The sequence below is a fragment of the Lissotriton helveticus genome, chromosome 1_1 (assembly GCF_964261635.1).
Source record: "Lissotriton helveticus chromosome 1_1, aLisHel1.1, whole genome shotgun sequence".
NCBI classification, from domain to species: domain Eukaryota; kingdom Metazoa; phylum Chordata; class Amphibia; order Caudata; family Salamandridae; genus Lissotriton; species Lissotriton helveticus.
The window spans coordinates 1,951,322,418-1,951,350,373 of NC_136057.1; the positions used below are offsets into that span (position 1 = coordinate 1,951,322,418).

General features: G+C 40.0%; 1 protein-coding gene across 1 annotated transcript in view; it reads left to right on the forward strand.

The window, feature by feature from the left end:
• Positions 1 to 27,956, forward strand: part of KCNT2 (potassium sodium-activated channel subfamily T member 2) — a 1,660,679-nt gene that overhangs the window by 110,422 nt on the left and 1,522,301 nt on the right. Inside the window, exon 5 of the mRNA XM_078650345.1 lies at positions 25,834 to 25,852. Within this exon, the coding sequence (XP_078506471.1) occupies positions 25,834 to 25,852 (19 nt within the window). The remainder of the gene's footprint in view (positions 1 to 25,833; positions 25,853 to 27,956) is intronic.

The window sequence follows — 27,956 nt, forward strand, 5'->3', positions numbered from 1 at the left end:
ACCACCTATATATAAACAAGACATAAAAATTAATTAGTTAATCGTTTTTGTCAGAAAAGAAAGCACATGTAATGTAAATGAGCCTTTTGTTGTATACTAGTGTTTATATTATTTACTTATTGTAATTGATGTGTAATATGTTTGTAGTGGTCTATAATATGTTATTTTGTCTTTACTACAGATTATAATCATCTATACAAACAAACTAAAAGATGCCTTCTAAAGAAAGAAGAGAAAAAAATCATAAGAGAAAATTAAGGACTAAGGGAAAAGAAAATCAACAACCAATCAAAATAAAATCTTCAGAGAAAAAGAAAAATGTTTCTGGTAAGCAAACTAAAAATGTTCTGAGGAAGTTATTGAAATGCCAAGAACATTTTTTTTTATTAGGAAACAACAATGAAATACCTGTAATTTCGAAGAAAACAGGATGTCCTTCTAAAAATGTTAGATCTGTACAAGGACATGACATTTTGCATACCAAACGAAGAAGCAAGCAGTTTTCTGAAATACGTAGATGAATGTTTTACAACAGAATAGTGACAAATTTATTTAAAAAATTAAAAAGGTATAAAAAAAGTTAGCTTTTTACAAGAAAAAAAAACATAGTTAAGATTGTGTATGAAGCATTTAAAGTGAAAAATAAATTGTTTTGTTTAGTAATGAATAGGATTCATACACTTGATAAGATAATCAGTGTGTTCAAATCAAAATGTAAGTGGAGGAGAGTAATTAATCGAACTAATTTCTGTAATGTTTTTTCTGGAGAATGGAGGCATAGTTCAAGTTCTGAGCCATTTTTTAATGAAGAAAGTTACTTTCAAGATAATGATTTGGTGCATGCAGTTGACACCAGTGTTCGAGCATATGAGGTGAAGGACGGTTGTCCGGTTGAAAAAGAAGAGATTGTGCCTAGAAATACAGAAGAGGTGTAAGCTGATGAAGTTTTATGGAGATGTCCTAAGGCTCCAGTATATACATGGAATTGTAGTAGTATTTGTAGTGTCCGACAGGAATCAATTGATTTGTTTCGTAGTTTCTTACGGACATATACTAAGAAAAGTGTAAAACGAAAAAATGAAAATTTTACAAGAGTTAGATCCTTGTAGAGTGAGAGAAAAAACAGGTTTGCAAGGGCATTCACTGGCTTGTCTTTCAAGAAAAGTATGTCAGAGTGTTTTTCACCATTTTAGGATGTTAGCAGTGCATCATAATAAAGTGAGGAAATTAGTGAGAAGGTTGTACTATACAAAAAGTCCAGCACTTAAACTAAAACAGTTAAACAGTGCTCTTTTGCATGGAACTGAATTAGATGTCAAAAACATTTGTGATGAAATTGAGTTTTGTTACTTTGGTGAAAAAGAGGTTAGTGCAGAAATTGATACAGTAATAGAAGGTAATGTAGAAGCGAATGTAGACATTTTAAGTACAGAAAAATTTGAAAATGAAATGATAAAGTTTAAAGTGAATTCAAGTGAAAGGCCTAATTTTTCTTGTGTTTGTTGTCGACGGAATCATTATAAGCATCAGACTAGATTAGTTGATTTATATGTAAAAAGCGAAAAGATAAATAATAATGAGTGGAAGGATTTTGCAACTTATTTGTTGGTTGAAAATTGTTTTGATCTGGGCTCTGATCAACGTATTTGTACATATTGCTATAATAAATTAAATGAAAACAGAATGCCTGCTAGAGCTGTTCATAATAATATGGAGTTGGTAGATATTCCTTCTGAATTGATGGATTTAAATACCTATGAGTCTATTCTGATTCAATGTGTGCATCCTTTTCAGGCTATTGTTCGCATGGAGCCTAAGACAGGGAAATTGCCTCCTTCAGATTTACAGAGAGCATTAAAAGGAAGAGTTGTGTATTTGCCTCTAGATTTTAAGAAAAATATTGATACAATTGGTGTCGAAAAAGTAGAAGAGGAACCTCTGGTTATTCTAGTTAATGGTGTTCCGACAAAAAGTAAGAAAATCTGCCAAGAATTAGTGGATGTTAGGAAAGTCAAGAAGGCAACGTTGTATTTGGTAAAAAATAATCAGTACTATAGAAATGTGTATGTCGGAGATGAGGAAACAACTGCACAAGACGACACTGATGTCTCTGCTGGACAAATAGAAAAAGTTGATGTCTCTAGAAGTGAAGAAATTTACGAACATTATAGTGTTCATCCATTGCATTCCAAAGAAGTAATGGGGAATGCTATTGACTTGTTTCAGATGAAAAAAGCCGAAGGAAGTCCCATTAGTGTATGGGAAGAAAGTTTGGAAGTTCGTTGTTTTCCTCAGTTATTCCCAACAGGTAAAGGTGGACGATATGATGACCGACCTGTTCAAATTTCTGCATCCGAATACCGGACTTCAAGATTATATGCAGAAGATCCAAGGTTTCATCAGTGCATTCCATATTTGTTCCATCTACTGTTTGAGAGTGACTTGTCTGGACTTTCCTATGCAGTAAACCATATACTGAAAAGTGGAGCACATCTACGAAATGTTTCGGCAAGGGATTTTATGGATAAAGTCAAACTGCAAGACAGTGTTTTGGAATCTCAGCTAATTAATCTCATGGCATGTCAGCGTGGTACTAACGAGTATTGGTACCATCGTCATGGGGAATTGAAATGTATGCTAAGAAACCTAGGAACTCCTACATGGTTCCTCACTCTTAGCTGTGCTGAGTATGCTTGGGGAGACTTACTTGAATTTCTACGAGAGGCAAATAAAAATATTGAAAATATTGAATAAAAGACACCTGGAGAACTGTGCTCTTTGGATCCAGTTAATGTATGCAGGTATTTCAATCATAGGTTTGAAGCTATGATGTCTTTTATTACAAACCAAAAAAATCCTCCGCTTGGAGCGGTGTTGGATTTCATTTGGAGAAAGGAGTATCAAGCAAGAGGTGCTCCTCATATACATATGCTGCTATGGATTAAAGATGCATCTAAATTTGGAACAGATTCAGAAGAGAAAGTGATGAGTTTCATTGAGCAGTATTCTACATGTGCTGTTCTGAAAAATACAGAAGAAAACAATTTAAGACAGCAAGTTTTACGCTTTCAAAGTCATCGTTGTGGGAAATACTGTCGTCGAAAATACAAATCCAAGGACAAGTTCTACACGAAATGTTGTTTGCATTTCCACATCCAGTAACATCGAAAGGAAGAGTCAACAATTTTATGTCTTCTCTGCGACATACTGTGACAAGAAAATCACCCAAAAATACATACAACCTAAGAAGAAATGAGGAATCCAAATTCATAAATGACTACAACCCAGTTATTTTCTCCATGTGGAATGCTAACATGGATATTCAATATGTGGCTGACAACTCTATTGCTGTGGCTCGATATGTGACATCTTATATCACAAAATCAGAAAAGACAGAACTGAAAGAAATGTGGAAGGAAATTTCACATGAAAAGAGTCTAAGCAAGAAATTATACAGTTACAGTCTGAAGATGTTGTCGCATCGAGAAATTGGAGCGTATGAATGTTCTGATCGGTGGTCATCAGCAAGTCTATATGCCAAGTCTAGAACCATCATTTGGGTGAGTCTAGGTCTTGCTGCAACACGAAACCGAGTTTTGAAATCTGTACAAGAAATAGAGTATTTGGCGGAGAAAGAACCAGACAGTACAGATATTCTGAAGACAAACATGTTAGATACATACTATTCAAATAGAAGTACTCATCTTGAGAATGCTTGTCTCTATGAAGTTTTGCAAACCTACCTTTTTAAAAAGGACATCACAGAAGACATCAATAAAGGTGTATATGCTGTAATTGGATGTGAAGGCTGTTTAGTAAAACAAAGAAAATCCCATTTGATTAATCATCAAAAATTGAGTTGTGATTCTCCAGACAAAAGGGAATTTTATTACTTAGCTCTTTTACAACTCTTTAAGCCTTGGCGTAGAGAAGAGGAACTACTTGGAGATTTTCTTACTTATGAAGATTCATTCAATGCAACCAAGGATACAATAGAATGTCCTGTTTTTTCAAATTATCTGCAAATGTTGAACGAGGAAATACATCAAGAAGCTACAATTGCAGCAGAGATTGCTAGAGACAGTTCTCAAGACAGTCAGAGTTCTGCTTCATTGAGTCAGGATCCACTAGGAGGACCAATTATACAAAATGAAGCTGCCACCGCCATGGAGGAAGTTGAAAGAGCCATGGAACAAGCTCAGGAGGATGGAGTTGACTTAGAAGATTTGGAAAAAGAACTAAACGTTGAGCAGAGACAAATATATGACCAAGTCACACAACAAATTGAGCATGGTTTATCTCATGAGAAGAAAGAGTGCTCATGTACATCATTTGTACCTATTCGACTGCATGTGAGTGGAGAAGCAGGAACTGGGAAAAGTTTCCTGATTAAAGCGATTGCAACATATTTGCAGAAAACAACGGAGTCATCGCTCTCTTGTGTTGTTACTTCTCCAACTGGGTTGTCAGCACACAACATTAAAGGGATTACTTTACCCCGCTTATTGATGCTGCCAGTGGAGCATGATAACAAATTACAATACCACAAGCTATCTGGAGAAGCTTGTTGTGAAGTTTCAAGAGTCGTAAAAAAAATTAAACTTCTTATCATTGATGAAGTAAGCATGGTATCAAATGTAATGCTTGCTTTTGTGCATTTAAGAATGCAAGAAACTCTTAAAACAGATTATGATGTGTTATTTGGAGGCAAACACATCATTGTTTTGGGGAGATTTACTGCAACTAACTCCAGTGAAAGGACAGCCAGTGTTTAAAATGCTTACGCATGAAGATACCAGGAAGTGCTTAGCAAGCATTGGAAATGTTAACATATGGCTAAATTTCCAATATGCAGAACTACTTAAAAATATGCGACAGGCAAAGGATGAAGATTATAAAAATATTCTACAAAATGTTAGAATTGGAAAACTAACTGAGCATGGCAAAGAAGCTTTACATGGACGATTAATTTCCAATTTGTTTCCAAAGGAAAATATTGTCCCAGAGAATATTTTAAAGAAAATTTCTGAAAACAAATCTGTCATATGCTTGATGCCAACTCTGCAAGAATCTTCAATGTTCAACACCAAAATGTTAAAGTTGGAAAATCAAGAGATTGTGAAACTGGGAGCTATTGCTAAAATAGAACATGAAGGAGCCACTATTATTTTGTCAGAAAAGTTGAAAACAAAATTGGATTCTTTAGAGAAGACAATATCTAAAACTGCTGGTATGGAAAAGACTCTGTATGCATCTTTAAATTGTCGTATAATTTTACGACATAATTTACATGTGGAAGGAGGTTTAGTAAATGGAGCAATGGATCATGTTGTGGATTTTGGGAATTACCGAAATAGAGATGGAATTGAAATTATAAAAATTAAATTTGATCGTTTTGAAGAAGTACAACAAATCACTCGTTGTTCTGCTCGCTTTTTGCTAGTGAAAGATGTATATGTCCGCAGAAAACAGTTCTGTGTTCAAGGAGGGCATGGCATATGTTGCTTTATCTCGAGTCAGAACTTTATCTGGATTGTACTTGATTGATTTTGATGAGACAAAGATTAATGCAGATCTAAATTGTGTAAAAGAATATAATAGGTTAAGAAGAGAGTATGCTCCAAATTTACCTCAATATCTTCTTTTTGAAAAGCGTGTGGTAGGCCGAAAAAGAAGAAATGAGAAAAATTGTAGTGAAGTTGTAGCAAAAAGAAAAAAGTAGATGAAACAGTAATTGTAAGCAGAAAGGAAATGGATTCAGTTAAAGATGTTGTTGGATTTCAATTTGAAAATAGTTCTGGTGTCAACTGCTACGCTAATGTAGTGGTTAATGTTGTTTTTTTTCTCCAAACTGTAAAAGAACAGATTGCTGAAAATCGTGATCAAACACTTTGTTGTTTATTAAATTCTGTATTAGAGAAATGTAGCAGTGATAGAACGAAAATACAAAGTTTTAGACATATGTTCTGGTCTAAATCAATTTTCACAGAATATTCAGCAAGATTGTCAGGAATTTCTAATGTATATGCTTGTTGTTTTGCAAGATGAAGGAGTAGATGTAGAAAATCTTTTTGGCCTTTCTTATAAATGGCAACATGACTGTAACAATTGCTCCTTTTCAAGTAGTACTACAGTAGACACTGAAAGATTTATATATTTGACTTTACCCGACTGCAAATCAGTGTCTTTTTATAATCTAGTTAGAGCAGCAAATCAAAACATGGTCTGTAGTCAATGTAAATCTGAAATGCTATCAACTTTATTTTTAATAAGATATGGACAGTATGTTATTTTAATGTTCCAACGATGTAGACCTGATGGAACTAAATTGACAGCATTAATTAAAAATGTTGTGGCTTCTCAATTATCAATTTCAGGAAGAACCTTTACAACTGCAGCAATTATTTACCATGATGGTCCTTCAACAACATCAGGACATTACACATGTTATTTAAAATGTGAAAAAGGTTGGAACGTCTGTAATGATACTCAATTGACTTTCAAACAACGTTTGCCTTCTGACTTACTAAATTCTTACCTAGTGTTCTTACAACCGAAATTTTAGGGAAGGTAATTGGCCTATGAAGATTGCAGCAGTTAATATAACTTAGTTTGCTCTTCAAAATTACTTTCTGAATGAGAGTGATGAAGGTAATAAAAAACATGTAGTTCTCATAGAGATAGTATATGTTTATCATATAGTGTGTGCTGTGAGTATTATAGAATTTTTTTAATAAAAAGTAAACTAGAGGTGGAAGTAAAAGTATTGTTTCATAATGCAAAAGATGTTGGAGCTTTTTTTTTCAGGGTAAATGAGACATTAAGAATAGTCTGGACAAATTTCCATCGAAAAGGACTTTCCATATACTATTTGGCCTTGTGGAAAATTGGATGGATCAAAAGTGAGTTTAGATATGGTTTTTAAAATTTTACATTATTTAAGAAATTATTCAATGGGTTTTTTAAACACAATCATTTTGATTGTGTTTTTTTTTTGCCCGCTGTTATATGATGAGTACTGTTGAAGTCACTGTTTTAAGTGAAATTCAATATATTCTGAGAACAGCAAAAATAAACCATTTAACATGTTGTTGAAATTATTTTGTATTTTGTATTATTAAATATATATTATTATCCCATTCTCTTATGCTCACTTATCTATTTCCACCCTCTATCACTTCTCCTAACTCACCCTCACTGGCCTTTTTTCACTCTTCCTCACCTCCCTTCCCTTATTCCATTTTCCTCATTAACCACTCCTTCACGGCCCTTTACTTCTCTCCCATCCACCATTTTCCAGCTGTCAGTCACTCTACTTCACTCCCCTTCCCCTTGTTTCTTTTCTTTGTTCCCTCAATAATTCTCCTTCTCTCACTCATCTTATTACACTTCACTCACTCCTTTTCTCACTTCCTCTGTCCTCTCACATCCTCACTCCCTTTCCCTCACTGCCTGTCCCTTAGCTTCAGTCTCTGGATCCTCTCACTGTCTCACTCCTCTTCTGTTATGCTTACTCCCCAAAACTGACCCACACTCCCTTCCTTACCTTTCTTTGTTCTCTTACTCTGTTCCTTTCTGTCACTCTTTCCTTCACTACCTCTATATTCTCACTCCTTCACTTCCTTTGTCTCAAGCTCACTTGCTTTTATCCTCTCTTTATTTTCCCTTTTTCATCAACCTCCCTGCCCTTCACTCACCCTCCTTTACTCTTGTTAATCTCCTACTTTGTCTCTTGTATTGTAAAATATATATTATAAATATTGTAACTTATTTTGTTTTGTCTTTCACAGATATAAATTTAAATGAAAATATAAAACTAAGTTGACATTACTTATAAGGTAAGTTTAATGTACAATATTTATTTTCTCTATACTGTTTTCCATAACCTCACTACTCTTCTTTGATATTCTCACACCTCTGTTCTCTTATTGCGCTTGCTTCACTTATCCTGAATCCCCACATTTACTCTGTTTTTTCACACTCTTCTCTTACTCTCACCTTCTTTCCGGCCTTCTCTTTTACTTTCTTTCCTCTCTCTTCTCTTACTTCTTTGTTTTATTTTTTTCCCTTCCTTTACTCTCTTTACTGCACTTCACTTACTCCTTCTCTTTCTTCCTCTGTCCTCTTACTTCTACACTCCCCTTCCCTCAATCTCTTTCTGTTAGCCTCATTCTCTCCATCCCCTTAGTCTCTCACTCCTCTTCTGTCACACTCACTCCCTATATCTCAGCCATACTCCCACACTCACCTTCTTTGAAACCTTCTCCTTTATTTTCCTTCCTTTCTCTTCCCTTCTGTCGCTCCTTCACTCTTTCTCTTCCCCTACTCTCCTTAATCCACTTCACTAACTCCTCTTACTTCTCTATCCTGTTGGTTCTACACTTTCCTTCCCTCATTCTCTCTCTGTTAGCCTCATTCTCTCCGTCCCTTTAGTCTCTCACTCCTCTTCTATCACACTCACTCCCTATAACTCAACCATACTCCTATACTCACCTTCTTTCAAAGCTTCTCCTTTACTTTCCTTCCGGTCTCTTCCCTTCTTTCGCTCCTTCACTCTTTTCCCTTTCCTTACTACTTACTTACTTACTCCTTCCTTCCCTCTCTCTTCCCATCCTTTGCTCTTTCATTCTTTTGCTTTCTCTTACTCTTCTTACTCCAGTTCAATAACTCCTTCTCTCAAACCCTCTGTCTTCTAATTTATTCACTCCACTTTTCTCACTCTTTCTCTATTACCCACAAATAATTTCCAGTGATGAATCCTTTCACATGGGGCAAGTCCCATGTGAAAGGGCCTGCGTCAGTCTTACGCCTGCTGTGAGGCAGACGCAAGATTTAGACGCAACAATGTCCTAAATGTGACGCAGTGAAATCTTATAGATTTCACTGCGTCACTTCTACGACCTTTCCTTGTGTCAATACGCCCCCTTTGCATACATTATACATGGCGCAGATATAATGTGGCGCAGGGGTTTACAAAGTGACGCATCTACCTAGATGTGTCACTTTGTAAATATGACTCAACAAGGTGCAATTTTTACACCACTGGTGCGTCACAAAAAGTGACGCAACAGCGGTGTAAAAGTGACACATGGCCTTATAAATGAGGCCCTGAAGCGCACCACACAGAAAAACAGTGTAAACAATTATAGTAAAAAAATAATTTCCAACAATGCATCCTTTCACATGGGGTAAGCCCCATGTGAAAGGGTCTGCGTCAGTCTTAGACCTGCTGTGAGGCAGGCGCAAGATTTTGACACAACGGCGTCCTGAAAGTGACGCAGTGAAATCTTTTAGATTTCACTGCGTCACTTGTACGACCCTTCTTTGCGTCAATACACCCCATTTGCATATATTATACCTGACGCAGGTATAATGTGGCGCAGGGGTTTACAAAGTGAAGCATCTACCTAGATGGGTCACTTTGTAAATATGACTCACCAAGGTGCATTTTTTTTACAGCTTTACTTGTCTTTATCCAGTCTGTATCTCCACTCTTTCCTAAACATCACTGCTCTTTTCTTACCCTTCCACACCCCTGTTCCTTTACTGCATTTTCTTCACTTATCCACATTCCCCATGTTCACTCTCCTGCTCCTCACTCTCCTTCCCCACACTCACCTTCTTTCAGTCCCCCTACTTCACTTCCCTTCCCCTCTCGTCCCTTTCTTTGCTTTCTCACTCATTTTCCTCTCCTCTCTCACTGCACTCCACTCCACTTCACTTACTCTTTTTCATTTTTCTAAAAATACAGCTCTTTGATGAGAATTGGAGGTAGTTCTGAAAAGAACTTTTTATTTCTTCTTTTTTCCTTTTTTTTGAACAAAAACAAAAACAGGGAATGGGAAACTGCTCAACAGGAGCAAAAAAACAAAAACAAAATTAGGGCTGGGGACGGCAGCGGTGGTTGTCTAATGCTCGAACCATGAGCAGAACACTTTGTTCCCCATAGCAAAGTAACTGATCACAATATCAGCATTTAATTACGCCTCTATTAAAAGCAGGCTGAATGTTAGGGATGAGCTCCTCTGATTGCCCCCTCACTGATGTAGTTGGTCCTCCGGTTGAAGTAGAGGCACCATCCCTGGGAGCCTCTCGTGCCAGAGCCCTGACACTATCCCGGGCATAGTTCTGGGGGTGCCTCCTCTCGACGTGGCAAATCATGGTGGAGTTTCCGAATGAATATTTTTTGGTGGGGTCACCCTGTGACAGGATAGTGTGACAAATCCTGCACTCCACCTTTGGAGCATTTACTTTTTTTTGATCATCTGGAATGGAAAAAAACTTCCATATGAAGTGTTCTTTTATCCTGGGCTGAGGAACCTCTTCATCAATAAATCCCTCTGTGTCTTCATCGCTGCTGGATGGTCTGGCAGCCATGGTAATCCATCAAAGATCCAAGAGCAAAAAGACAGGTCTTGCAGTCACAAAAGTGAAAGAAGAAGTGAAGGAAATGGGTGGGGATTTCATTCTTTGTAAAAAAAAACTGTTAGCAACCAATGAAAAGAATTATTTTAGGATCACATGACTTGACGCGCTTATGCTGCGCGCACCGGAGTGCTTCCGTGGGCGCTTACGCGGCGTGAACGTAGGCGCTTCCGGGGGCGCTTATGCGGCGCGTACGTAGGTGCTTCCGGGGGCGCTTACGCGGCGCGCCTGAGTGACATTTTGATAGTTTTACGGAAATGCAAAATCATTTTCATTTCGTAAATCAAAAATACTGCTTTTATAAGTATGGTACTAAATGTCTTGCATTGTTATTTACTTTCCATACATATTTTTTTTTACGAACGCAAAAATAGCGCTCTCGGTGCGCTCTTGGGAGAGCTAACCAGTGCGTGCACCCTAATTAAAAAAATATATATATATATTTATTTGTTGTAAAAAACAGCTAATAAAAAAAAAATGTAGGTTACAAAGTCGATATGCAAAGGAATTTGCTTTTAAAAAAACTATGAAATTCACTGAAAAAAACATAGGTTTCACAATTGTTATAGTTAGGAATTAGCATTTAAAAAACCTTTCAAATTCACTGAAAAAACCATAGGTTTCACACTCGTTATAGTTAGGAATTAGCATTTAAAAAACCTTTGAAATTCACTGAAAAAACCAGAGGTTTCACACCAGTTATAGTTAGCTGAACATTTTACTCATACAAAACCATTGAAATTCCCACGTTATAGTTAGTTGGACTCACTATAACTCGCGCGCCCGCAATCCACTGCTGATGATGTCACATATTACATCATTATTGACATGGTCAGTGACATCACTGATGACATCTCTGATGACATCTCAAATGACATCACTGATGAAATCACTGATGACATCTCAAATGACATCACTGATGACATCATCCAGTGTCTGTGTGTTTCTGTAAAGTTAAAATATGTTTAACATATTGAAGAATGAGTGTATATATGAGTGTCTGGATAAAGAATTTAGTAGGTGCGTGTCTGACTGTATGAGTGGGTGATTAAATGTGTCTTACTGAATGCATGGGTTAGTGACTAAACTGTCTGAATGTGTGCAACAGTATGTCTGTTATTGTGCAAGCTGCTGCATGTGTTGATCAATAGCTATATGAGTGGCTATATGGGTTATTGATTGGTTGCCAAAGTATTTGTATATGAGTCTGAGTGTGTGTGTGGGTGGCTGGGAGGTGTGTGTCTCTCTGCATCGATGTGTAAGCAGTTGATTCACCAGGTATGTGGGTACAAGAGTCCATATGGAAACAGTTGTATGTGCGGTTGACTGTGTGCATAGCTGTGTTGAAGAGTGAATGGATATCTCAGTGCTACATGTCCAAGTAAGTACATATGTCAAACACAGTGCTTGTGAGAGTTGGTATATATCAATGACTATTCATGGGAGCCTGTGATTGTGTAAGTGGCTGTATGGATCAATGTGTACTTGTATCCGTGTTTGTAAAGGAGCTCAACTGATTGATTGTATGTCTTAGTATATGTTTCAATAAGTAAGGTTATGTGTGTATAACTGTATAGATGAGGAAATGAGAGTGTGATTGATTCTTTGCATAACTGACTAGGTTTGTGAGTAACTCCATGCATGAGTGGCACTGTGTGAGTGTCTGTGTAGGTGTATGAGTGCATATGACAGTGTTGTATTGATGAGTGTCTGTATATATGAGTGATTGTATGGGTGAATGAGTGGATGTGTATGTAGACTTAGGAATCAGTGAGTGTGTATGTAGTAAATGGTATTGGTGTGTCAATGGTTTCAGGAATGGTAGTCTGTATTCAACACTGGATGTATTAAAGGTTAGATTAGAGTGTGAGGAGGTGCATTATATTATCACATGGATGATGTCATCAGTGATGTCATTTGAGATGTCATCAGTGATGTCACTGACCATGTCATGAATGATGTAATATGTGACATCATCAGCAGTGGATTGCGGGCGCGCGAGTTTTAGTGAGTCCAACTAACTATAACGTGGGAATTTCAATGGTTTTGTATGAGTAAAATGTTCAGCTAACTATAACTGGTGTGAAACCTATGTTTTTTTCAGTGAATTTCAAAGGTTTTTTAAATGCTAATACCTAACTATAACGAGTGTGAAACCTATGGTTTTTTCAGTGAATATATGTATATATATATATTTTTTTTTCTTAGTTACATATCAACAAGGGGAGGTTTTCGTCCTCATGTTTCCTACTTTCAAACTGTGTCCGCATTATAGATATGTGACACTGTCCGATACAGTATTTGATCGCAAAGCCTCATTGCAATTCAGTAACATGCCATCAAATTGCAATTTGGGTTTTATACATAACAAAAAAATATTTTCCAGTCTCAAACAGCCTGCTTTTATGAAATGGACTTTTTGCAAACACAAAAAAGCTTATTATATCTGGTGCCTATTCTATGATTTGCATTTTTTCAGGACTTTCCACCACACTATATTTCTGCAATGTTACCTGCTGTGATATATCAAGCAGGATGAATGATTTGCTAAGGGATTAGAATTCACCCCTACACTTGTACTGAGGACCATATAGTCTGTCAAATGCAATTGATGATATTGTTTTTCATAGTGTTTTAATCAGCCACTTGCTGGCGTTGAATGTGACATCTAATGTAAAAGAACTTTATGTTATAATATTTTTTAGACTGTTTAAATCTAGGCTTGCGCGTGTATCATGTGTTAAATAGAATTCATATTATTTTTGTATGGTTTTCCAGTGGAAATCAACATGTGTTTGCATTGCGTGGTGTGCATGACCTTCAACTTGTAAGCTCTCATACTACCTTTATATCTCATAGAATTGCCGCTCACTGTAGACTAGTGGTCCCAATCTTACTGCTTAGTAGGACCAAAACATTTTTATAACATAAATGTAATCTTAAGGAAATCCTTATTGTAGTAAATTGGGTAATTACTTGTGTTACTGCACAAGTAAAAGAGCCACAGTTCTCCTAACTGGGAACCAAGCACCCCATTGTAGCGCTTGCTCTCTCAGGATAGATAAGCAGAGTAGCCCAAGGCTGACTCATGGGAGGTTGTCTGGGCTAGTAATCACCGTTTACTGACACACAACAACAACAGTCAGTAAATGATTGTCTAGTCAGTACTTTGCTTTAGAAAAAAGAGAAGTACATTCATTGCAACACTCTACTAAATACACAGTAATTTACAAATATGTACATTGACAGATGGGAATACCAGAGATGACATTGCATGATCACATTTGACTAAAGGGGTCACACAACACATAATGTAAGCCTACTGGTTTGGTAAAAGGTTCGAGATCAATAAAGCACATGTTAAAGACATAATTTTGTAAATAAATGCAATCATCATGTGCAACTGCACTTATTAATATCAATAAAGCTTATGCACTTTTATGGATAATCACTGTCAGTATTAATATTTCAATAAAGCATTTTAAAAAGTACCAAACATGCCTGTGGGCTTTTTGTGAACTTTTTAACCACAAAAATTTAACTATAAAACATTTGGATTACATTAAATGCAACCATAGGCTTAGCCTCGAGAGGGCGGTTCAGTACATGTATTTCTTTAAACAGCTTCCGTCCATAATAAATGCGGCCATATAGTTAATCTCTAGATGGTGCTACCCTCCCAGCTGTAGAGCAAACTCTCCAGCCTGTAGAATACTTTTGAAAATTACATGGGAAATCCTAAAGGTTCATGGATTCCTTGACCCCTGCAACTTAGGGTCAGTTTCCCAAACATTACTTCTGGGGGTAGCTATAACTCATACAGCCCCCCACAGCACTATCCAGATTTGTTGGTGATTCCCCAATCCTCCTGGGACCACCACAAGGAGATAAAAATATGCAATTTAGGAAACCCCACAGGGCATTATGGGGTGCTCCAGCCAGGAGGAGAGAGTATTTTTACAGTGGCTCACCCACTGTGCCCGGAGAGCCACAAAGCTTTCTTTTTGTGTTTTTGTCACTTTTCAAGGGAGTGCTCAGTCCCAATCAGGCACCCAGGTCTCCTCACATTTAGGAGCATCTGTGGGAGCTCACCCCTTGCTGCCCTGCTTGCCCCTATGCCACTGTGTGTGACCACGGGAGCAGGCAAAGATTCTCTCCCTGACCGCTCCTGTGGGTAGGGTGTATCCTTCAGTGGTGGGCGCCCGCGACCCTAGACATGTGGGTGCAAGGATGCCACAATTAAGGAGATGCAACGGTGCTTTCCCATTCTCTTTTTCTTTTGAGGGCCAAAGATGGGGTCCCAGTGAAAAAAAAAAAAAAAAAATACTGTGCCGACTCTAGGGCCCTGGCCCACCCGAGGGGCAAGGTAAGGAACGGCAGACAAACCCCACATGCTTCATCAGTAAGAAAAGGTCAAAGGTTGGCATATTTTAAGATGCCATAATGTGGGCCATGTTGAGCCGATTTTGATGATCATGGGCTCATTTTACTGCTGGTGGCAAGCTCTAGCAAATATATTACATAGGATCTGTGCGTTTAGACAACATAAACTAAGGGATTGGTGTCCCGACTGATTCCAGAAACCCCCAAAGAATACGTTAGCCTTTAGACCAGCTAGCTCACAGTGTCACCATAAGCCCCCAAACCATACCAAGGAGCGAATAGTTATAGTTAGCTGAACATTTTACTCATACAAAACCATGGAAATTCCCACGTTATAGTTAGTTGGACTCACTATAACTCGCGCGCCCGCAATCCACTGCTGATGATGTCACATATTACATCATTATTGACATGGTCAGTGACATCACTGATGACATCACTGATGACATCTCAAATGACATCACTGATGACATCACTGATGACATTTCAAATGACATCACTGATTACATCATCCAGTGTATGTGTGTTTCTGTAAAGTTAAAATATGTTTAACATATTGAAGAATGAGTGTATATATGAGTGTCTGGATAAAGAATTTAGTAGGTGTGTGTCTGACTGTATGAGTGAGTGATTAAATGTGTCTTACTGAATGCATGGGTTAGTGACTAAACTGTCTGAATGTGTGCATCAGTATGTCTGTTGTTGTGCAAGCTGCTGCATGTGTTGATCAATAGCTATATGAGTGGCTATATGGGTTATTGATTGGTTGCCAAAGTATTTGTATATGAGTCTGAGTGTGTGTGTGGGTGGCTGGGAGGTGTGTGTCTCTCTGTATAGATGTGTGAGCAGTTGATTCACCAGGTATGTGGGTACAAGAGTGCATATGGAAACAGTTGTCTGTGCGGTTGACTGTGTGCATGGCTGTGTTGAAGAGTGAATGGATATCTCAGTGCTACATGTCCAAGTAAGTACATATGTCAAACACAGTGCATGTCAGAGTTGGCATATATCAATGACTATTCATGGGAGCCTGTGATTGTGTAAGTGGCTGTATGGATCAATGTGTACTTGTATCAGTGTTTGTAAAAGAGCTCAACTGATTGATTGTATGTCTTAGTATATGTTTCAATAAGTAAGGTTATGTGTGTATAACTGTATAGATGAGGAAATGAGAGTGTGATTGATTCTTTGCATAACTGACCAGGTTTGTGAGTAACTCCATGCATGAGTGGCACTGTGTGAGTGTCTGTGTAGGTGTATGAGTGCATATGACAGTGTTGTATTGATGAGTGTCTGTATATATGAGTGATTGTATGGGTGAATGAGTGGATGTGTATGTAGACTTAGGAATCAGTGAGTGTGTATGTAGTAAATGGTATTGGTGTGTTAATGGTTTCAGGAATGGTAGTCTGTATTCAACACTGGATGTATTAAAGGTTAGAATAGAGTGTGAGGAGGTGCATTATATTATCACATGGATGATGTCATCAGTGATGTCATCAGTGATGTCATTTGAAATGTCATCAGTGATGTCACTGACCATGTCATGAATGATGTAATATGTGAATCATCAGCAGTGGATTGCGGGCGCGTGAGTTTTAGTGAGTCCAACTAACTATAATGTTGGAATTTCAAAGGTTTTGTATGAGTAAAATGTTCAGCTAACTATAACTGGTGTGAAACCTATGGTTTTTTCAGTGAATTTCAAAGGTTTTTTAAATGCTAATTCCTAACTATAACGAGTGTGAAACCTATGGTTTTTTCAGTGAATATATATATATATATATTTTTTTCTTAGTTACATATCAACAAGGGGAGGTTTTCGTCCTCATGTTTCCTACTTTCAAACTGTGTCCGCATTATAGATATGTGACACTGTCCGATTCAGTATTTGATCGTAAAGCCTCATTGCAATTCAGTAACATGCCATCAAATTGCAATTTGGGTTTTATACATAAGAAAAAAATATTTTCCAGTCTCAAACAGCCTGCTTTTATGAAATGGACTTTTTGCAAACACAAAAAAGCTTATTATATCTGGACCTTCAACTTGTAAGCACTCATACTACCTTTATATCTCATAGAATTGCCGCTCACTGTAGACTAGTGGTCCCAATCTTACTGCCTAGTAGGACCAAAACATTGTTATAACATAAATGTAATCTTAAGGAAATCCTGATTGTAGTAAATTGGGTTATTACTTGTGTTACTGCACAAGTAAAAGAGCCACAGTTCTCCTAACTGGGAACCAAGCACCCCATTGTAGCGCTTGCTCTCTCAGGATAGATAAGCAGAGTAGCCCAAGGCCTACTCATGGGAGGTTGTCTGGGCTAGTAATCACCGTTCACTGACACACAACAACAACAGTCAGTAAATGATTGTCTAGTCAGTACTTTGCTTTAGAAGAAAGAGAAGTACATTCATTGCAACACTCTACTAAATACACAGTAATTTACAAATATGTACATTGACAGATGGGAATACCAGAGATGACATTGCATGATCACATTTGACTAAAGGGGTCACACAACACATAATGTAAGCCTACTGGTTTGGTAAAAGGTTCGAGATCAACAAACCACATGTAAAAGACATAATTTTGTAAATAAATGCAATCATAAGGTGCAACTGCACTTATTAATATCAATAAAGCTTATGCACTTTTATGGACAATCACTGTCAGTAATAATATTTCAATAAAGCATTTTAAAAAGTACCAAACATGCCTGTGGGCTTTTTGTGAACTTTTTAACCACAAAAATTTAACTATAAAACATTTGGATTACATTAAATGCAACCATAGGCTTAGCCTCGAGAGGGCGGTTCAGTACATGTATTTCTTTAAACAGCTTCCGTCCATAATAAATGCGGCCATATAGTTAATCTCTAGATGGTGCTACCCTCCCAGCTGTAGAGCAAACTCTCCAGCCTGTAGAATACTTTTGAAAATTACATGGGAAATCCTAAAGGTTCATGGATTCCTTGACCCCTGCAACTTAGGGTCAGTTTCCCAAACATTACTTCTGGGGGTAGCTATAACTCATACAGCCCCCCACAGCACTATCCAGATTTGTTGGTGATTCCCCAATCCTCCTGGGACCACCACAAGGAGATAAAAATATGCAATTTAGGAAACCCCACAGGGCATTATGGGGTGCTCCAGCCAGGAGGAGAGAGTATTTTTACAGTGGCTCACCAACTGTGCCCGGAGAGCCACAAAGCTTTCTTTTTGTGTTTTTGTCACTTTTCAAGGGAGTGCTCAGTCCCAATCAGGCACCCAGGTCTCCTCACATTTAGGAGCATCTGTGGGAGCTCACCCCTTGCTGCCCTGCTTGCCCCTATGCCACTGTGTGTGACCACGGGAGCAGGCAAAGATTCTCTCCCTGACCGCTCCTGTGGGTAGGGTGTATCCTTCAGTGGTGGGCGCCCGCGACCCTAGACATGTGGGTGCAAGGACGCCACAATTAAGGAGATGCAACGGTGCTTTCCCATTCTCTTTTTCTTTTGAGGGCCAAAGATGGGGTCCCAGTGAAAAAAAAAATAAAAAAATACTGTGCCGACTCCAGGGCCCTGGCCCACCCGAGGGGCAAGGTAAGGAACGGCAGACAAACCCCACATGCTTCATCAGTAAGAAAAGGTCAAAGGTTGGCATATTTTAAGATGCCATAATGTGGGCCATGTTGAGCCGATTTTGATGATCATGGGCTCATTTTACTGCTGGTGGCAAGCTCTAGCAAATATATTACATAGGATCTGTGCGTTTAGACAACATAAACTAAGGGATTGGTGTCCCGACTGATTCCAGAAACCCCCAAAGAATACGTTAGCCTTTAGACCAGCTAGCTCACAGTGTCACCATAAGCCCCCAAACCATACCAAGGAGCGAATAGTTATAGTTAGCTGAACATTTTACTCATACAAAACCATGGAAATTCCCACGTTATAGTTAGTTGGACTCACTATAACTCGCGCGCCCGCAATCCACTGCTGATGATGTCACATATTACATCATTATTGACATGGTCAGTGACATCACTGATGACATCACTGATGACATCTCAAATGACATCACTGATGACATCACTGATGACATTTCAAATGACATCACTGATGACATCACTGATTACATCATCCAGTGTATGTGTGTTTCTGTAAAGTTAAAATATGTTTAACATATTGAAGAATGAGTGTATATATGAGTGTCTGGATAAAGAATTTAGTAGGTGTGTGTCTGACTGTATGAGTGAGTGATTAAATGTGTCTTACTGAATGCATGGGTTAGTGACTAAACTGTCTGAATGTGTGCATCAGTATGTCTGTTGTTGTGCAAGCTGCTGCATGTGTTGATCAATAGCTATATGAGTGGCTATATGGGTTATTGATTGGTTGCCAAAGTATTTGTATATGAGTCTGAGTGTGTGTGTGGGTGGCTGGGAGGTGTGTGTCTCTCTGTATAGATGTGTGAGCAGTTGATTCACCAGGTATGTGGGTACAAGAGTGCATATGGAAACAGTTGTCTGTGCGGTTGACTGTGTGCATGGCTGTGTTGAAGAGTGAATGGATATCTCAGTGCTACATGTCCAAGTAAGTACATATGTCAAACACAGTGCATGTCAGAGTTGGCATATATCAATGACTATTCATGGGAGCCTGTGATTGTGTAAGTGGCTGTATGGATCAATGTGTACTTGTATCAGTGTTTGTAAAAGAGCTCAACTGATTGATTGTATGTCTTAGTATATGTTTCAATAAGTAAGGTTATGTGTGTATAACTGTATAGATGAGGAAATGAGAGTGTGATTGATTCTTTGCATAACTGACCAGGTTTGTGAGTAACTCCATGCATGAGTGGCACTGTGTGAGTGTCTGTGTAGGTGTATGAGTGCATATGACAGTGTTGTATTGATGAGTGTCTGTATATATGAGTGATTGTATGGGTGAATGAGTGGATGTGTATGTAGACTTAGGAATCAGTGAGTGTGTATGTAGTAAATGGTATTGGTGTGTTAATGGTTTCAGGAATGGTAGTCTGTATTCAACACTGGATGTATTAAAGGTTAGAATAGAGTGTGAGGAGGTGCATTATATTATCACATGGATGATGTCATCAGTGATGTCATCAGTGATGTCATTTGAAATGTCATCAGTGATGTCACTGACCATGTCATGAATGATGTAATATGTGAATCATCAGCAGTGGATTGCGGGCGCGTGAGTTTTAGTGAGTCCAACTAACTATAATGTTGGAATTTCAAAGGTTTTGTATGAGTAAAATGTTCAGCTAACTATAACTGGTGTGAAACCTATGGTTTTTTCAGTGAATTTCAAAGGTTTTTTAAATGCTAATTCCTAACTATAACGAGTGTGAAACCTATGGTTTTTTCAGTGAATATATATATATATATATTTTTTTCTTAGTTACATATCAACAAGGGGAGGTTTTCGTCCTCATGTTTCCTACTTTCAAACTGTGTCCGCATTATAGATATGTGACACTGTCCGATTCAGTATTTGATCGTAAAGCCTCATTGCAATTCAGTAACATGCCATCAAATTGCAATTTGGGTTTTATACATAAGAAAAAAATATTTTCCAGTCTCAAACAGCCTGCTTTTATGAAATGGACTTTTTGCAAACACAAAAAAGCTTATTATATCTGGACCTTCAACTTGTAAGCACTCATACTACCTTTATATCTCATAGAATTGCCGCTCACTGTAGACTAGTGGTCCCAATCTTACTGCCTAGTAGGACCAAAACATTGTTATAACATAAATGTAATCTTAAGGAAATCCTGATTGTAGTAAATTGGGTTATTACTTGTGTTACTGCACAAGTAAAAGAGCCACAGTTCTCCTAACTGGGAACCAAGCACCCCATTGTAGCGCTTGCTCTCTCAGGATAGATAAGCAGAGTAGCCCAAGGCCTACTCATGGGAGGTTGTCTGGGCTAGTAATCACCGTTCACTGACACACAACAACAACAGTCAGTAAATGATTGTCTAGTCAGTACTTTGCTTTAGAAGAAAGAGAAGTACATTCATTGCAACACTCTACTAAATACACAGTAATTTACAAATATGTACATTGACAGATGGGAATACCAGAGATGACATTGCATGATCACATTTGACTAAAGGGGTCACACAACACATAATGTAAGCCTACTGGTTTGGTAAAAGGTTCGAGATCAACAAACCACATGTAAAAGACATAATTTTGTAAATAAATGCAATCATAAGGTGCAACTGCACTTATTAATATCAATAAAGCTTATGCACTTTTATGGACAATCACTGTCAGTAATAATATTTCAATAAAGCATTTTAAAAAGTACCAAACATGCCTGTGGGCTTTTTGTGAACTTTTTACCCACAAAAATGTAACTATAAAACATTTGGATTACATTAAATGCAACCATAGGCTTAGCCTCGAGAGGGCGGTTCAGTACATGTATTTCTTTAAACAGCTTCCGTCCATAATAAATGCGGCCATATAGTCAATCTCTAGATGGTGCTACACTCCCAGCTGTAGAGCAAACTCTCCAGCCTGTGGAATACTTTTGAAAATTACATGGGTAATCCTAAAGGTTGATGGATTCCTAGACCCCTGCAACTTAGGGTCAGTTTCCCAAACATTACTTCTGGGGGTAGCTATAACTAATACAGCCCCCCACAGCACTCTCCAGATTTGTTGGTGATTCCCCAATCCTCCTGGGACCACCACAAGGAGATAAAAATATGCAATTTAGGAAACCCCACAGGGCATTATGGTGTGCTCCAGCCAGGAGGAGAGAGTATTTTTACAGTGGCTCTCCCACTGTGCCCGGAGAGCCACAAAGCTTTCTTTTTGTGTTTTTGTCACTTTTCAAGGGAGTGCTCAGCCCCAATCAGGCACCCCAGGTCCCCTCACATTTGGGAGCATCTGTGGGAGCTCACCCCTTGCTGCCCTGCTTGCCCCTATGCCACTGTGTGTGGCCACAGGAGCAGGCAAATATTCTCTCCCTTTACTGCTCCTGTGGGTAGGGTGTATCCTTCAGTGGTGGGCGCCCCCGACCCTAGACATGTGGGTGCAAGGACGCTACAATCAAGGAGATGCAACGGTGCTTTCCCATTCTCTTTTTCTTTTGAGGGCCAAAGGTGGGGTCCCAGTGAAAAAAAATAATAATAAATACTGTGCCGACTCCAGGGCCCTGGTCCACCCGAGGGGCAAGGTAAGGAACGGCAGACAAACCCCACATGCTTCATCAGTAAGAAAAGGTCAAAGGTTGGCATATTGTAAGATGCCATAATGTGGGCCATGTTGGGCTAATTATGATGACCATGGGCTCATTTTACTGCTGGTGGCAAGCTCTAGCAAATATATTACATAGGATCTGTGCGTTTAGACAACATAAACTAAGGGATTGGTGTCCCGACTGATTCCAGAAACCCCAAAAGAATACGTTAGCCTTTAGACCAGCTAGCTCACAGTGTCACCATAAGCCCCAAACCATACCAAGGAGTGAATAGTTTCTTTTCTGGCAACTATCGAACATGACAACCCCCCATCCTTCAGGGATTGTGGAAACAGTACAGCACTTTTCACTCAGTCAAACGTGCTCACTTACACCGAATAAATGATGGGGGCGTTTTCAATAAGCATTTATTAAACCAGCGTCATTATAGTATAAAACATGTTTGCTGCGAGGATCATTAGACAGAAACAGATGTATAAGATTGCACGCACCAACAGAGTAGATAAAAGGTAGATTTCTACCATGGTGCTAAACAGTGAATATATGCGGGCATATGGATATATGACAGTAAGCAAGCATACTCCTAAGATGCAAATCCTACCTAATGTACCTGCCATGTATTTGGGTGCAAAGCCATGCATCCTCTAGGAAAGAGCTAACTCCATTACCTGATGGGAGAGAACGAAGGACTGCGTCTTGGTCTCGAGTTGGACACCCCACAAGGGATGTCAGACAGCTGCATGCTGGAGCTGCATGCTCAGCGTCTAGTGTCAGCTTGGAAGCTTTTCTTCTGCCTATCTAGTGTTGGTATGGATCTTTTATACCATGAAGATAGCCTCAGGGTTCCTTACATAATCGATATGTTTTGAATATGATTATGCAAATGACCCTAGAACAATACCTGCGATTAAGCAAAGTAGTTTTTTTTTGTCCTAGGATTTAGATGACCATGACTTTTACACAGAGTATGTGCATGCTGTTACGTATGTCATGTGCAGGAACTTTTCTAAGAATCCTCATGTATAATAAATGAGGTTTGTTTCAAGGAAACCGATTGACATTTATTCCGCACACAACTGGGTAAAAGGTCAGTGCTAGACCTGTTATGCAGAGCAAGGGAGGACAAATGTAGGTAAAGGTCATGTAGCTACCTAGGCTTATATTGGGGTACATAACAGGGTTCAGTTGCAGCATACCTCCTCACCTCCAAAGCAGTGTAATCTTCTGAAACCTGATTCTCCTGGCTTCCTTTACCAGCCTTCCTCCTGGTCACTGTCTTGGGCTCAGAAGTCCAGGTCTTTCCTCCAACTGGTCCTCAGAAGGTTCAAGCATGCACGCCTCAAGGTCCCTTGGAGAGACCCACTGATCCTGGTGTCAATTGGACAGAGTTCTTAGTCCTTGGTGGGCATCAGGGGTTCTTCAGTCCAGTTGTCCAAGTCAGCCCCAGGGTCCAGCAGTGTAGCAAAGGGAAATCACTAGGGAAAAGAAAGTCTCCATTTGTGCAAGAGTTTGTAAAGAGAGAGAAAGATTTCAGAAGCTAGGCACCTCTGGACAATTCTAGGTGCCATGTCACCTCTCCACCTCTGTCCCAACCCTCCTTCATAGCATGTTGGCACAGTTCAAAATGGCATAATCCAGGAGTCACTAGTTACATATCCTGTGGGGGCCTCTTCTCCGCCTCTCACTGACATCACTACCAGGGCCTTTCTCACTAGATTTTCAAAGAGGAGCCTCTTCCTGTGTTTGCTCCAAAGGTCTGGACTCCCTCCTTTGTTCAGTGGGCATGAGCAGGCCCATCCCTGGTACAGTGTGACAGCTGATTGATTGATACAGATCCCTCAACCCCCACCCCTTTCTTCCACAGGATCTGGGTGAAGCAGTGTTCATTTCTCCCATTTTGTGGGGTGGCCTTTGTTCCTGTTGGTGAAGACAAATGTAATTAACTTGGCACAGCTTGGTGATGAAAGGCATGGGCTCTAATCCTAACATGAGCCAGAGAAATATGACAATTCTGGATGTCCCATAAATTGTACAGATATCTTTTTACAATTTGAGGAATTATTTTTCCCCCACAGGTTACACCCTAATTCATTCGATGTGCTACTGGTCTCTGTAGGCCAAAAGAAAGTGAAACTGTAATCTAAAGCAGTTTTCTCTCTTTGTGTGTAATAAAGTGTCACCACAGGAAAAACAGTACATCACACTGGCTTTCCCTATAAGTGCACACTAACATTATAAGGCCTACCCCAAGTCAATGTCTAATCCTGCAGAGTCTCCCACTGCACAAGGCTACCTGTGCACAGTTACTGCGCAGTACACATGTTCAGGTGTAACCAACCAAGTACCCCCTGCTCTTGCTGCATTGCAACAGCCTTATCTTAAAAGGCAAACCCTGGGGTAAACACACGCAGTCCATTTGTCATGTAATTACCGCGGGTGAGACACATACCTTGAGACTCACCCACAGTAAAAAGTCGAAAGCCGGGTGATCCACAAAGCAAGAAATTCGGGCATACTGAATGACAGATCACAATTGCAACAATAATTAATGGTATTCTATGTACTTTGTGTTTTTTCTTATGTCTGCCTTATACTTTTTCCATTGTTTGTTGCCAACCGGAGACTGGTTTGAACATGGAACATCTTACTAGAACACTGAAATTGGATATGTCCTATAGGAAGATGTGCTGAACAAGCAACCTTCTCTGTGTTGCTTTAAGAAGTCTAAAGAAAATAAGTTCAGCAAGTACCTCGGCTGACGTTTTAACATAGCATATTTCCATGGCACATGTACTTTTTGTGAAAATTAGGAGTCATTTGCTGGGAAAAAACATGTCACTTTTATCCAGGCATACGATCTTCACTACTGTAAACAGTAGAAAGAAACTATTTTTGTATGACCAATCCTCATCTGCAAAGGGCACCTTAATGCAGAAGAATTAAAAACAGCTTTTGGTATGAAAGTCTCCATCATGGGTTTTCTAAGAATTTTTAATTGTTCGATAATTTGATTGATTCAAACTGCTGAGAAGAGGAAAGTGTTGTAAAGTATAAGAAAATGACCCTTTTTGCATGGTCACACACTCTTATTTTTGCTGAATTTAATTGCTCGTTTTTGACTCTGCGCAATGGAGCACTGCTGTCCAGTGGCCAGTGTAAGTACTCTGACCCTAAAACATACAAAAATTGGCTAATCTACAGCAAGGTTAACTTTTGAATTAGGCCATAGTCTATGGTGCAGGACTACACTCAAGGCATGAAAAGTCAAATATCACCTGTGGACTACAGCACTTATTATGCCATCCACTATTGTGACAAGGAAAAACATAGCTTCAGGCCTATGATTCAATTAATCAATCATGAATTTGTAGAGCGCACTACTTACCCATGAGGGTCTCAAGGCGCTGGGAGAAAAAAGGGGGGCTACTAGTCGAACAGCCAGGTCTTGAGTAGCCTCCTGAAGGTCAGCAGGTCTTGGGTGTGTCGTAGGCTCAGTGGGAGGGTGTTCCAGGTCTTGGCGGCGAGGTGGGAGAAGGATCTGCCGCCGGTGGTTGCTCTTCGGATGCGAGGGACAGTGGCGAGGGCGAGGTCGGCAGAACAGAGCTAACGGTTGGGGATGTAGAAGAAGAGTCATCTGTTGAGGTAGGCTAGGCCGGTCTTGTGGAGTGCCTTGTGTGCGTGGATGCGGAGCTTGAAGGAAATCCTCTTGTTGACGGGGAGCCAGTGCAGGTTTCTGAGGTGGGGGGTGATGTGGCTGTGGCATGGTACGTCGAGGATCAGGCGTGCAGAGGTGTTTTGAATGCTTTGCAGTCATTTGATGTGCTTGGCCGGGGCTCCTGCGTAGAGTGCGTTTCCATGGTCTAGTCTGCTACTGACGAGGGCCTGTGTGACTGTTCTTATTGCATCAGTCGGGATCCACCTGTAGTTCTTGGGGAGCATGCAGAGGGTGTTGAAGCAGGAGGAGGAGACTGCGTTGACTTGCTTGGTCATGGAGAGTGTTGAGTCGAGGATGACTCCCAGGTTGTGTGCATGGTCGGTGGGTGCCGGGGCTGCTCCCAGTGCCGTAGGCCACCAGGAGTCGTCCCAGGCTGTAGGGTTGGAGCCGAGGATAAGGACCTCCATCTTGTCCGTGTTCAGCTTCAGTCGGCTGATCTTCATCCAGTCGGCGACGGCCTTCATTCCTTCGTGGAGGTTGCATTTGGCGGTGAGGGGGTCCTTAGTGAGGGAGAGGATCAGTTGAGTGTCGTCGGCATAGGAGATTATGTTGAGGTGGTGCTGTCGAGTGACTTGTGCGGGCGGGGCCATGCAGATGTTAAACAGTGTCGGGCTGAGGGATGATCCCTGGGGTACGCCGCAGATGATCTTGGAGGCTTGGGATCGGAATGGGGGAGGCGGACACTCTGGGTTCTGCCGGAGAGGAAGGAGGTGGTTCATTCCAGGGCCTTGTCTCTGATCCCTGCGTTGTGGAGGCATGTGCATAGTGTGCGGTGGCAGATAGAGTCGAAGGCGGCGGAGAGGTCCTGGAGGATGAGGGCCGCGGTCTCACTGTTGTCCAGCAGGGTCCTGATGTCGTCGGTGGTGGCGATGAGGGCAGTCTCGGTGCTGTGGTTGCTGTGGAACCCTGACTGGGATGGGTCCAGGATGCTGTTTTCTTCGAGGTATCGGGTTAGCTGTCTGTTGACGATCTTCTAGATGACCTGGGCTGGGAACGGAAGCAGAGCATGAAGTTCTTGAGGTCTCTCGGGTCCGCCTTGAGTTTTTTTAGTATGGCGTTGATCTCAGCGTGTTTCCAGTTCTCTGGGAAGGTCTCGGTTTTGAAGGAGAGATTGATGATGTTGCGCAGGTGGGGTGCAATGGAGCTGCTGGCTTTGTTGAAGATGTGGTGTGGGAGTGGGTCTGACAGGGAGCCAGAGTGGATTGTGCTCATGGTCTTGATGGTGTCATCTATGTTCACATAGGCCCAGGCTGGCAGGAGGTCGTGGTCGATGGTGTGAGGGTGTCTGGAGGGTCGATGTCTGTTGGGGCTGTCTGGGCTTTGAATCTGTCCTGGATGTCAGCGTTCTTGCGGTGGAAGAAGGTGGCAAGGGAGTCGCACAGGTCTTGTGACGGCGGGATGCCGTTGGTGTTGGAGCTGGGGTTGGAGAGTTCCTTTACGATGTTAAAGAACTCCTTGCTGTTGTGTGCGTTGTTGTCGAGGCGGTCTTTGAAGTAGGTCCTCTTTGCAGACATGATGAGTTGATTGTAGTCTTACTGCTTCCTTATCAAACCTAAACTGCAACCTATCAAAAATAAACCCTTTTGATAGGTAGACCCCTACCTATTAAATATTAACAAGTCACCCTTATGTAGGCCTTGTAGGCAGCATGTATGATGCATGGTATAAACATGCAGCATGTAAAAATGTATCGTTACCATGTCCCTACAGTGACAAGATCCTAAAAACTATTTTCACTGAGTACAGATTAAAATACTAGTACTGCATCTCAGAAATGAGATCAGTTAGAAAAATCATTAAACCACTATTTTCAATAGTTATTCAAATTAGGGGTGCAGTGTAATCATGCAGAATTACCCAACAATTCTATGAGATTATGAGAAATTATGTGAGAAGAGTAATTCTGTAATTAGCTCTTTTTTCTTCCAAAATGGATGTGAGGCTACATTTTGCACTAAGAAATAGTGCTAAATGCAACAGAACATAAACAGCAGTGTGAACAACCACTCGCGCTCCTATGTGCTCTTGTGGTAGGATTTTTGTAGCCCATATTTCTCTTATTTACAGAAGCAAGCGTAATCGTGTTGTTATAGGTAATTCTCCATCAACGAGTAATGAAGAATATTGAAATATTCTGATTACTCAAGAGTTATTTACATTCTGCCCATACATAATTAAAATCCAATTTAATGGTGGTC